We start from the raw sequence: 13539 nt of genomic DNA, 5'->3' as shown, positions 1-13539 counted from the left end.
ACTTCCCCCAAAGTCTTAAAAAATTCAAGGTTTATATTGGAAATAAAAAAAATAAATCCACTTATCTAGTATACACCAAATACATGCATTATATTAATATCAAAAACATATCCCATTTTTAGACAACTAAAAATCAATTCACCAAATAATTCCATCTTTATTTGATCATCATATTAAAATCTCATAATAACTTCTTTTCTAGCCAAACGATCCCATAATAGATGCTCTCTTTGTTCAATTTTATGTGGCATTATTTAGTATAGTTCCTTCCAAAAAGAACAATATATTTTCCTTCTACAAAAACAAAAAGAGCAAAATTTTATTGCAAAGTATTCATCACACCAAAGGTTATGGTAAAATCAAAAGGAGTCTTACATTCAAGTCCAAATATGGAGTCACCTTACACTTTACCCTCCAAAGTGGGACTTTTAAACGTATATCCAATTTAGTTGAACTTCAAAACAAACACAAGACATAAGATAGAAAACCAATTTTTTTTTAAAAAATAATATAGGTAACAGCTTAATCAAATACTGAGAGCTAGACTTATTACTTTCTTTAAGGATTAAGATGTACTAATCACATTACACCCCTTGCATACAGTCCTTTCCCAAACCTACATAAACACAAGATGCTTCGTGCACTAAACTGTATCATTGGCTACTTCAGAATGTATCGAATCAGAGGGTGAGAGAGGGAACTTAGAAATTGCAGGCCACAGGAAACAAAAGATTGACAACAAATTTGGGGAAGAACAATATCTCCTTAACATCACATAACTGAGAAAAATGGCTTCCTTCAACAGTACAGAGACAACTACTTGAGATTTGAACAGTCATGACACAATAACTTCACAACCTACACAACTAATTCAGAGTGGTAACCTACATCATTCACAGCACAACATACTAGAAAAAGAAACTAGATGACATTCTTGCAACTAGATAATAGATAATTGTAATGTAGAATAGAACATATGGCATCGAAGAGCTTCCCATAAAAAATCCATTTCACATACCGCGAAAAGATCTTAACAGTTTCATGACTTCACAAAGGATGAACCTCAATAACACAGGTGCAATCAAGGGCGTGTTCTCTTGCTGCTGGTGCAAGATGGGCACTTGTACTGCTTGATATGCTCAGCCCTGGCAGGAGTGATTTTAACACACTTCCCATGGAACCATATCTCACATATGTCACAGCAGATCCAGAATTCATCAGATGCATAGTTTTCCCCGCAAGCACCACATAGTGTTTCTCCTTGCTCGTCATCTTCATCCAAACCATCTTCGTCCTCATCTTTTGGTTGTGGTCTTGAATACTTGATCTGAGATTCAGAACCACGTTGTGCCACCTGTGATCAGATCATATGAGGTTAAATATGGTAATTCCACTTGCAGTTTTTACAGAATAATATCGACACAATAAAACTAACAAGTGCCAAATGCCACAATAAACATGAATAGAAAAAGTTTCAGGATGGCTTAATTAGGAATAACCCGTAAATCTTCAAGGACTAAGTGGATAGGAACGTGGTAGGAAGCCTATCAGAGGAGATACCGAATGTACATCTTTCTAAGATTCGCCGATGGTCAAATAGCTCCTGGAAAAACCACCATGACATTAACATATATGAGATGGAACACAATTAGTTTCTCTTTGAGTTTCCAACAACAACAGCTGTAGACCATGAACTGAAGGGAAATGGTTCTAGAAATCTCAGAAATTCCAACTAGACTGGTAGACGCCATTCTCAAACTCCATCTAGGAAAGCCTGAAGGAAGTTTGGATCAGACTGGTATGTCTTCCACTCCAGTTTTGGTCTCAAAAGTTCCTTCAAGAGATTGGAGATCTCTGCAGTAGATGGATACAGAGGAGGAAACAGAGCTCCAGAATCATCTAAAATGGGTCAGATTGAAGGTATGAGGAGCTGAAAAATTATACAGCTGGGCAAACATGTGTGTGGTCACGTGTGGGGTGTGTGGGCCCTGTTGTATGAGTGGAAGCATGGGTGGGCAGATATAATGAGAAGAGGGAAATTTTGGGCAGCCCAATCAGCATTAATAAAGGGGAGGAAAAAACATAAAAGGCCCTCTAATCCTTTTGTTGATGAGATACTAGCAAACCAACCTAAAGGAGATGAGATCCTTCAACATATTCGAGGAGAAAGCCTTTTTGAACCTCCACCAGTGGTTTTACAAATCGATGGAAAAGGTCTTGATCAAGAGCTACAGGATGTTACACCAAGGGGTGATGATGCTATGTCAATCATCCAAGTGGACAGTAGATTAGAGTTAGATGAACATGCAGAGCAAGGAAACAAAGAAGTGGGAGCCTTGAATGTTGAGGAAGCCATTCCATTGAATTCCGCTCAATTGCCAGAAACTATCGAACCAACATCTGATTCTACAGTACCTCTATAGATCCAGCAGAACATTGTCCTCAGTGAGAGGCCTATTCTCATATTCCTAGTATTTTTGATTATTTATGAGTTCCATAGGAGATTTATTTTCTTCTTTAACTTTTGGCTGTAAGTATTACTAGAACACTGTGTATTCTTTTGTTTATAATACAAGTTGTCTCTTTAAAAACAAATTAAAAAATCTAAGTATATCATTTGTGACATGTAAAGAAATGAATCTTAGGCTTAATTCAACCCGAAAAGCTAGCTCATGAAGTGAAGATTGCCTAAGTTCATTAAAGGAGTTCAAATTTCATCATCCTATTTGATGTGGGACTTAACACCCTGCATCATGTCCAAAACAATTAAATATGGGGGCCCAACAACATCGGTAAATCATAAATTGGAATGAATCTAACATTGATACCATGTAAAGAAATGAATCTTGGGCTTAACTCAACCCCAAAAGTTAGCTCAAAGAGAGGAAAACTGCTCAAGTCTGCTAAGGTGACCACCCATCTCATTAACCATCAATGTGGGACTTTTTCATTCTTAAACGCCTAACCTCATTCCCAAGGCATGTGAGGGGAGAGGGTGTGGACATCTAAAGCATGGTCTATTTAATTTGGGGGCCCAACATCAAGTGAGGTGCATTTTGCTCTAATACAAGTTATGGGCTAAGACAACTCAAAACCCTCTTAAATTGATGGGATATTGACCATTTTAGGTTGAGCCCACACAATTTTCCTCAAAAAGCCACACACCATTAAGAGATCATATACCTTATATGTAGCCTCCTAATCTTTTCAGCTACAAAAATAGGACCTTGTTTGCACACCCAACAATCTCCCCCTCGAACTAAGTTCCACGTGGCCCATCACCACAGGTTAATTTATGAGATTCACTGTGTAACCCACATCATCTAAGTCTTTATGGCAACTGAAGCCCACAACTAGCTTCTTTTTGTATGTGTGTCTCTAAGTTCACAAGGGGAAGTAAACCAAGCCCCACACCATTAACTATTTACATCATATTGTATCAACGCTTTAATTAAATTGATTAATTTCGAGTAGCAATTCACTGAACTTGACAAACTTAATACCATACTTCATAAATTCAAGCTTCACTTTAAGAGGGTCAAGGGTATAATGATCAATCAATGTTCTAAAGTTGTTAGCATCTTTAGGTTTGATAAAATATTTACCAATTATTCAATCATCACATTTAATGTTGGTACCTATGAATGCAAATGCCTTACAACAACAAAATGTCATTGATTGAAAACTAAGTTGAGTAGCACTCGAGGATGATGTTGAATGGAAATAGACTTAAGCATAACCTATATATTNGTGGTCCCTATGGAAAGAAAGGAACGGAAGATGCTTTGAGGATAAGAGAAACAACATCCAGAAAATTAGAATGAATTGTCTTAGTCTTTTGTACTTTTGGTGTAAACAAGATATGATGGGGGATATAGAACTTTTTGATGACTTCATAGGTAATTTGTAATCTCCGATAGGGTAGTTTGATATGCTCTAATGAGATTGTAAGTGACCTATGCTCATTATTTATTTGATGATGAGCCTTTTGTGAATACACAGTTACCTTTATCTAAAAAAAAAACACCTAACCTCATGCCCAAGGCATGTGAGAGGGGAGGGTGTGGACATCTAAAGCATGGTCTATTGGGGGGCCAACATCAAGTGAGGTGCATTTTGCTCTAATACCAGTTATGGGCTAAGACAACCCAAAATCCTCTTAAAATGATGGGATATTGACCATTTTAGATTGAGCCCACACAGTTTTCCTCAAAAAGCCACACACCATTAAGAGATCATATACCTTATATATAGCTTCCCAATCTTTTCAACTACCAACATAGGACCTTGTTTGCACACCCAACAATCTCCCCCTCGAACTAAGTTCCACGTGGCCCACCACAAGTTAATTTATGAGATTCACTATGTGTAACCCACATCGTCTAAGTCTTAATGGCAACTGAAGCCCACAACTAGCTTCTTTTTGTATGTGCATCTCTAAGCTCACAAGGGGAAGTAAACCAAGCCCCACACCATTAACTACTTACGTCATATCGTATCAACACTTTGATTAAATTCGAGTAGCAATTCACCGAAGAACTTGACAAACTCAATACCATACTTCATAAAGTCAAGCTTAACTAAGAGGGTCAAGGGTACAATGATCAATCAATGTTCTAAAGTTGTTAGCATCTTTAGGTTTGATAAAATATTTACCAATTATTCAACCATCACATTTAATGTTGGTATCTATGAGTGCATATGCCTTACAACAACAAAATATCATTTATTGAAAACTAAGTTGAGTAGCATAACCTATATATTTTGTAGGGTTTGGGCTATTTTTCAACATTGGACACAAAAAAATCAAACTCACGCCTCAAGTTAGGCCTACACAGTGTTACTAAAAGCATTCACTTCAATGCTTAAAGCATTAAGTGAGGTGAGGGTCAAACGTTTACAAAGGACATGACCTTAGATAGATAGGAGGGTGTGAAGTTCGCGAATTAGGGTAGAAGGTTAATAGATAGTGAAGTGTTTTTTTGCTTCTCGAAGAGTTTAGGCTTAGTGGTATCAGTAGTCATAGTAGTTTAATCTTATAGTGTCTCGCTTTTTACCACCATCTAGTCTAGTTGTTATATTTTCTACTCTGTAACTTTTCCTTTGCATACTTGCTATTTGTAGTACTCGAGTCAGGGTCTTTGGAAATAACTTCTCTACCTCCACGAGGTTGGGGTAAGGTCTATGAATACTCTGCCCTCACTGGACCCTTTTTGTGGGATTTCACTGGGTATGTTGTTGCTTAATACTCCCTCCATCCCATTTTATGTGAGGTAGTTTGACTCGGCATGGAGTTTAAGAAAGAAAGGAAGACTTTTAAAACTTATGATCCAAAATGAATGATAGAAATTTGTGTGGCTGTAAATCATTTCATCAAGGATAAAATAGACAATTTATAGTTAAATTGTTACTTAATATAAAAATGTGTCATTCTTTTTGGGACTAACTAAAAAGGAAAATAAGTCACATAAATTGGGACAAAGGGAGTGATATTTCTATAGAGTTTTTGGTTACTTATTTGTGCAAATTTAATATTTTTTATTAAACTAAGCTTTAGATGGAAAAAAAAAACATGTGCCCTGCTTCACACTCTGATGATGCAAGCCCTCATCTCTTACCGCTTCTCACTTTGTAAAACACTAGGCCTACATGATGTGGACTTACCATGCATCTTTGAAAAGATGGTGAGTCCTTATCATATAGGTCTCTAACCTTGAGTTGAGGCGTGAGTGATCTTCTAAGGCCAACCACCTAAAAATAGCCTAAACAATTTTTTTGATAACAAGGAAAACCCGCAACCACTACCCTTTGGGTGCACCTAGGGTAAAACCCCCAATTCTATGCAATAGCTTGCAAATCACACAAGAACCCGCACTAGGCAAGTCTGGTGCGACGAACTCAACCCAGAAGGCAAACCCCTTACTTTCACCAGCAAGGGGTATTGAACTTGGACCCCCATTATGGAAGTCCCAAGCCAAACCACTAGGCCACCGCGAAGGGTAAAAATAGCCTAAACTTTAAGAAATACATAGGTTAATTTAGGTCTATTTGCATCGTTAGCAGATTACCATCATCCTCAACTACTACTCAACCTAGTTTCAATCAATGACATACTAGTTGTTGTAAGGCATGTGCACTCATAGATATCAATATTGAATGTAGTGGCTAAATTTTTCATAAATATTTTACTAAACCTGGAGATGCTAACAACTTAAGAAAATTCATCAATTATTATACTCTTGACCCTCTGAAAGTGAATTTTGACTTTATGTAGTTTAGCTATGGCAATGTTCAAGGAAGCGTAAAGCAAAAAAAAGGAGACAAGACATTGCTTCACACTTCATTGAAGTGAAGAGCAATTTAAAGTAAAAAAGACCAATATATATATAGAGAGACTATACATATAAGTGAAGTTTAAATTAAAAAATAAAAGGTAGATAACACAATCCTCCATGGATCAGTTTTTTTTTAATAAAAGAATCCTCCATAGACCATTGGGAGAAACAAAATCAAGGTTACTCATGGTTCCAAGCTGGGTCACCCATTTTTAATCACTGTTAAGATTTAAGAAAAATAATTACTGTTAATAAGAAATCACTATTACTATGATCACAAAATTATTAATCACTGCTAATAAAACAGCAGAACAGAGCAGAGGAAAATAGAAGAAAGAATAGAAAAAGAAAAAGAAAACTCAGAGGCCTGAATATCAATCAAGAAGCAAAAGAAGAAAGTCGATCGAGAAGCAGAACAAGAAAGGAGAAGAAGATAGAAGAAAAGAGAATAAGCTTACCTGAAAACTTAGGTCTGATTAGAAGTCACTGACTACTTTTTCATTAAAACTAAACCTTTTAAAACAGAAAAGCACTGCTTCACGCTAAGCACCGCTTCAACACATCTGTTGTTGAAGCACACGCTTCTCTTCAACTGCTTCGCTTCAGCACCTTGAAGCGCTACTCTGCCGCTTCACACCACTCCACCGCATAAAGTGACATGTAACTGATCAATTCAATCAGAGTGCATGTTCAGCAGGACTGCGGGATGAGTATAAGGAAGGGAGATGATGGCGTGGGGTTCAATTTACTTCCCCTTGCGAACTTAGAGACACGTACAAAAAGAATCTAGTTGCGGGCTTTAGTTGCCATAAATACTTAGACGATGTGGGTTGCACATAGTGAATCTTGGAAATTGGCATTGTGGTGATGGGCCACTTAGAACTGAGTTTGAGGGGAGACCTAACTCAAACCACCAATAGCTAGTTAATGAGGGGAGAACTGCCCAAGTCTATATAAGGAGTAAGTCCAATTAAAAATGATTAATGCTAGAAATTGTTTCGTGTTGGAGGTCTCAAGTTCGAAACCCCTTGCTAGCGAAAGCAAGGGGTTTGCCTTCTGGGTCGAGCTCGTCGCACCGGGCTTGCCTAGTGCGGGTTACCTCTCCTATGTAGTTTGCGAGCTATTGCATAGGAGCGGGGGTTTTACCCTGTGCGCACCCGAAGGATAGCAGCTGCGGGTTTCCCTCCTCATTAAAAAAAAAAATTGTTCCATAATCACTTCATGGCAATGAGCTTTTTATGAAGAATATGTTCCACTACTGTATTCAATCCAAAAAAACAAAAAAAGGCAAAAATTCCATCTGTCACACAAAGTTACCAGTATTACTACCTTTGAGTTTGACTTAGACTTGGTGCTGCTGTGATTTGACATTGATGACTTGTCTTTTGATTGTTTCTTGGCTGTCCCAGACACAACCTCAAAAATTGTAGGGAGATCATTTATCATATTGAACAACCTTCTCCTGCAACTCGAGAAAAAATAGCTACTTAGATATTTTTTGATAAAAACATGCCCTTTAAATTAACTTAAAAAAAAATAAAAATAAATAGCTACTTAGATATGAATAAGCTTATTTTAGAAATGAAAGCTCTTGATCTCACTCGGTCACTCCCACTCAAGATCTCAAACCCAAGAAGTACAGTCTAGCAAGAATAAGTAATAATTAAGAAAATGACTAGAGTCGGGAGATATCCTACACCATAAAGCTGAAAAAAAGAAAGCAGGACTCCAATCTAAAGATCAATCAATAGAAGCAATAATTGCATCAGTTTAACACCATAATATGAAAGAAGTGGAGAAGAGATAGGAAAGGAACCAGCTACAAGATAAATGTATGTAACATAAGTTAACAAGCCATGTACTCACACCATTGTGTTTATCAGTGCCACATACTTGTAAATCATATCAGATGAAACAGCAGAGAAATATTGCAAGGCATGAAATTACATTAGTGAGTTGAGATAGATATAGAAAATCATCTTTTGGTTTGTAAGTTTAAAAATTTTGCCCGGATACTGAGTGGCAACAAAATTTAGGAAAGATGTGATTTCATTTGAGCTAAAGAGATTTTTTTTTAAAAGAAAAAAGAAACATACCTATCAGCTCTATCAAACCCAAATCTAGCACCAAAATAAAAGGCAACAGAAAGTAACCACGCATCACTATGCACAGCAACCAAGGAGAGCCAGTCTTTCTCTTGCATGCCATCTCGGGCAAAGTTTATGCCCAAAGCAGGCTCAGGAAGCTCTGGGGGCACTTCTTCAGCTGGTAAATTGACTTCCCAACTTTCACTGGGAAATCCATAAAGGCAGAGGTTCTCCTTCTCTGTAATTGATTGAGAATAAAAAACATAGTTTCAGCTTCAGACTGAGTTATGAATAAATCACAATAGTGGAATGCAACACATTGTGCATTGACAAGAAAGCATCTGAAAATTTGAAAATATTGAAAGAAACTGTAGAAGGTAACCTTGGAAAATAGCTACATAAAGATATGGATGCAACTATAACCATGATAGGTCTTTAGCAATGAGTTCAAAAATAAATAAGTTATCATAACACTCCAATAAGAGAAACAATAACCTTTATCATGTTTGATAGAGAGGGGGAGTGAGGCATACAAAAATAAGGGTCATAGTGTCAATCTCAGCAAAAGAAGTATCCAACTCGTAAACAAGTGTTATATGTGCCAATAGAACTCAGAGAGCATCATCCATTTGTTTCTACATTGTTCAATTGAAGCAAATCTCTGGAACATGTTCTTTTGAATTTTGGGATAATTTGGGTCATCCCATTCAATTTAAGGGATATTTATGAAAGTTGGAGCTCATGAAAATTGGTAAAGCCATCGAGAAAATCTGGAACATGATACCAGCTATTTTTTGGTGTATTTGGACATAACAAAAACAGATACTCCCTCCATTTCAATTTGCTTGTCCTACTTCCCTTTTTAGTCCGTTCCAAAATGAATGCCTCTTTTTTTTAGCAACTCTTTAGTTAACTTTTCACAATTTTAAGACCACAAGATTAAAGGGCATTTTGCTACATTTGACATATCTTTAATTTAACATCACATGATTCAAAAGTCATCTAGTGTCCACCTGGATGATTGACATAGCGTCATCATCTGTTGGCGTCGTATCCTGGGGTTCCTAATCAAAATCATCTCCCATATCTCATGTTTGCTCTGTTGGAGTGACAAAAGGACTCTCTCATCTGTTCTGTAGAGAAAGAGGTTCTTTGGTCTAGTTTGCTAAAATTCCATTGATTAAAGGAACAAATGGACTAACTTTATTCGGGTCTATCCTATCATTTAATCCAATGTGGGCCACTGGATCGAAGCCCATTCCCCAGCACAATATTCTTTTCTCCTTCGGTAAAAGATCATCTACCCTATTCTCCTCACATGAGCATGTGTTTGTTTGTCCAGCTGATATATTCAAAATTTCATGCAACATTGTCATGCCCACATGTCATGACACCTGTGGGGCCAAACCCCTCTACCCTCCATAAGCTAGGGATTCTCTACAGTCCTATGGACCAAGGATTTCTTCTCTCTTTGTCCATTGGTTACAAGTCTCATCTGAGCTTCCACCTAGACCTAAACAAGCTATTAATCTCTTTTGTATTGAAGTTGAATTAATCTTCTCTTTGTACTCTTCATTTGTAATTTATGCCTCTGTTTTGATGTCATCTATAAAATCTACATCCAAAAAAAGAGAGAATCCGAGTGTCAAGACCATAAGAGAAAGTTAAAACCCAAAGTGTCTGGCCTCGTGGATAATAAAATAGGTGCAAACCTTGGAGATCAAGATTCAAGTCTCAACAGGGACAAAATCCCTAGGTGATTTCTTCCAGTTTACCTAAGGCTCAATAAGCAAATATACACGTACCAATGTTGGTGGGAGATGGCAGGTAACAAGTAAAATGGGCGAGGGCCGAGGTATGCACAAGTTGGCCATGACAACACGGTCACAAAAAAGGGACCAAAAGAGAGTTATCTAACTTGATTAAAAATGTTGCTAAGATGATTCTTAATAAACTTGTAGAACTTGGGGGTTGCTTTGTAGATCTGTGAGATATTTGTGTTGCACAATTATAGAATGATGTAGATCAGCTTCTTTTCTCATTGAGATAGTTTAGTATCGAAAATTGCAAGTCCACGATAGATCTTAACCCAAGTTTAGCAAAAACTATTCAAAATATGGAAGTGCCTAAACATGCATTAGGTGTGAAAGTCTAAACATCCCAGGACCAGGTTTAAAAACAGCTCAGCTCTAGCATTTGATGCATTTATGCTACAAGTACATATGTTCTCTCAACAAAAATCCAACTCCAGCCAATGTATTTAAAGCGAAAATGTACAAATGTGACAAGGTTCATGGGGCCTGAAGTAAAAATCGGGAAGGTATGCAAGGCTGTGACATTATTAAACGAAGACATTACAAATGACTGCTCTTGCACATAGTAAACTACTATTGATATAAGAAACAACATTCAGAAGGTGCCACTGTTTCACCAAGCTTAGAGACAGTGCGCAGTAGCAAAGTGAAACATCAAAGTAATTCGAGAAAACTTGGATTATATGACTATTCCATAACTGATCGGTAAAATGCAATAACAGGAAGAAAAGACAAATAATTATTTGAAGCATACGACCAACAACTGCACCCTTCACCCAACAACAAAGTACCAAGTGTAATTCCACAACATGAGGTCTAGGGAAAGTAGAATGTACGCAAACCATACCCCTACTTTGGAAGGTAGAGAAACTGCATCATTCACCATTCACCCTACTATCTTAAAAAAACAGTAAAACAGTGCAATCTGATATGAACAATAAAAACCAGTAACACTGCAAAGTGGTTTCACCTAAAAGTAAACATGTAAACATAAATATACAAACTAATTACTAATTCATTGAAAAACTAGCACCAGGAACTCCACAACATCAACATACAATTTTGTTCCGAAAAACATATATGGTAATAACAAAAGCCTAACAAAACAAAATGCACACAACAATCCGAAAGAAAGAAAAAACTTTTTTTACCTGGGTCACATTGTTGATAAAATTCTTCCACATCTGCAACAACCCCACATCAAAAAAGATCAAATTAAAGCCATATACTAGCATGAAATAAATTTAAAAAAAAAAAAAATCTAGCACAGCACTCAAAAAACCCAAAAAAACAACAAAATAACAAAAAGGGGTTACATATAAACTGTTAAAAATGTGAACTTAGAGCTAAAATCCATACACTTGCATGGAACAACAACAAAAATAAAATTAGCACAGCACCCAAAAACAAAACAAAAATAAAAAACAAACCCATAAATAAAAATAAAAAAGGGGTTACATATCAATTATCAAAATCGTGAATTTTTTCCTTTTTTACCAGTAGTAAGGGCTTTGACAAGCGCAGCTCTTCGACCCTTAAAATCTCTAAACACTTCTTCGACAGTTCGAGGATTGTACTGCTGAGCTCCGTCCATCATGAGACACAGAAATGGCTTTGCTGATGAGAGATAAAGTTAGAGAGAGAAAGCTAGACAGAGAGAGAGAATGGAGGGAAGGGAGAGGGGGAAAATGAAAAATTTTGGGGGAGACGGAAATTTTGAGGGGGTTTTAATAGAGACGACGGAGTAAAAAAGGTTTTTTTTTTTGTTTTTTTTTTTAAATTTCAAATGTCTAAATTGACTTTTTTTCATCCATAGTTGACTAAATTATTGAAAAAAAATTGTTTGTATTTTTAAATGAAAAAGAGTTGTTATTTATATTTTTACAAATAAATTATATTTATCATTTGTTATATTTTTTAATATATTTTTNGCTAGACAGAGAGAGAGAATGGAGGGAAGGGAGAGGGGGAAAATGAAAAATTTTGGGGGAGACGGAAATTTTGAGGGGGTTTTAATAGAGACGACGGAGTAAAAAAGGTTTTTTTTTTTTGTTTTTTTTTTTAAAAAATTTCAAATGTCTAAATTGACTTTTTTTCATCCATAGTTGACTAAATTAGTGAAAAAAAATTGTTTGTATTTTTAAATGAAAAGGAGTTGTTATTTATATTTTTACAAATAAGTTATATTTATCGTTTGTTATATTTTTTTTTTTATCGGACTTTAGAGATATTTTTGGTTTTGTACTTTTAAGGAGTTCTTTTTTTTTTTTTTTTACTTTCATGTCTCACTTTGATTTTTTTAGGTGGCATTGAAATTTAAGTGATATATTTTTTTCCTCAAAAATTATATTGTGAATGGATTGAGAAAAATGGAATGGATTAAATTGCAATTCATCTCTATAAAAAAAATGTGGATAAGAATGAATTTGGTGAAATATGAATTGAATAAAATGATCTTAATCCATATTTACCCTTCTTCATTTCTTTATTTAGTTTTTCTTTTTCCTTTTATTAGCTTTTTATTTCTATTTTAATTCTTCTTACCTATTTTTTGGTGGGTTTTTCAAACACATTCTAAAAGTGTATTTTGGAATTGTGATATGATAAATACATAATTAGACTTATGCATTCAAATTGGTGTGAATTCTTGACTAGTCAATAATATTTTGCTCCATACAACATAATTGGTCTAATAACCACATTAAAAAACTTATTTTTTAAATTTTGTTGGCACATTCTTGAATACCGTAGCTTAGAATAAAAAGTCTACCATCAACAAAACACAAAACAAATGTTGAGTATATAAATAAGAAAACCTTACACACTGATGACGTGCTACCCCTCAAGGTGACCCAGTGGTTTGGGCTTGAAACTTCAATGATGGAGGTCTCAAGTTCGAAATCCCTTGCCAACGAAAGCAAGAAGTTTACCTTGTGAGTCGAGCTCGTCGCACTGAACTTACCTCTCCGATATGATTTGCAAGCTATTACATAGGAGTGGGAGTTTTACCATGTGCGCACTCAAAGGGTAGTGGTTGCGAATTTCCCTTGTCATAAAAAAAAACTAATGACGCGTTTTAAAGTCGTACGTATTTAGACACTAGAACAAAACAATATCACTAACATATTGAGCCATTACACTATCACATAGGACTAGATGGGAGCTTATTGACCCAAAATATTGAAGCTTCACCTCCTTACCCATACCTCGCGGAAGTAGAGAGGCTGTATAATCTCTATGACATGAATTAAATTGGAAAATTCCAGACAAAAAGATCACACAATTCACATATCTGTACAGACA

The 13539-nt window shown here is 36.0% G+C and overlaps 1 protein-coding gene across 1 annotated transcript; it reads right to left on the bottom strand.

Moving 5' to 3' along the window:
- Positions 1 to 737: 737 nt before the first annotated feature.
- On the bottom strand, positions 738 to 11938 carry LOC125862966 (PHD finger protein ALFIN-LIKE 4-like). Its single transcript, XM_049543097.1, has 5 exons — positions 11734 to 11938; positions 11388 to 11420; positions 8432 to 8660; positions 7665 to 7797; positions 738 to 1354 (listed from the first exon to the last, which is right to left on the bottom strand). Exons 1-5 carry the CDS (start codon positions 11831 to 11833, stop codon positions 1082 to 1084), a joined length of 768 nt encoding a protein of 255 aa, XP_049399054.1. The 5' UTR covers positions 11834 to 11938; the 3' UTR covers positions 738 to 1081.
- Between the last annotated feature and the right edge of the window lie 1601 nt (positions 11939 to 13539).

Source organism: Solanum stenotomum, chromosome 4 (assembly GCF_019186545.1).
Source record: "Solanum stenotomum isolate F172 chromosome 4, ASM1918654v1, whole genome shotgun sequence".
In the NCBI taxonomy this organism is placed as follows: Eukaryota; Viridiplantae; Streptophyta; class Magnoliopsida; order Solanales; family Solanaceae; genus Solanum; species Solanum stenotomum.
This window is presented reverse-complemented; position numbering and strand designations above follow the sequence as displayed.

What these genes read in the sequence shown, in the direction of transcription:
- LOC125862966 (XM_049543097.1), bottom strand. Translation starts at nt 11,833, where the DNA reads ATGATGGACGGAGCTCAGCAGTACAATCCTCGAACTGTCGAAGAAGTG. An exon ending in GGGTTTGATAGAGCTGATAG is followed by an intron (nt 7,798 to 8,431) that starts GTATGTTTCTTT and finishes CTCGAGTTGCAG; the next exon opens with GAGAAGGTTGTTCAATATGA. An exon ending in AGTCTAAGTCAAACTCAAAG is followed by an intron (nt 1,355 to 7,664) that starts GTAGTAATACTG and finishes ATCTGATCACAG; the next exon opens with GTGGCACAACGTGGTTCTGA.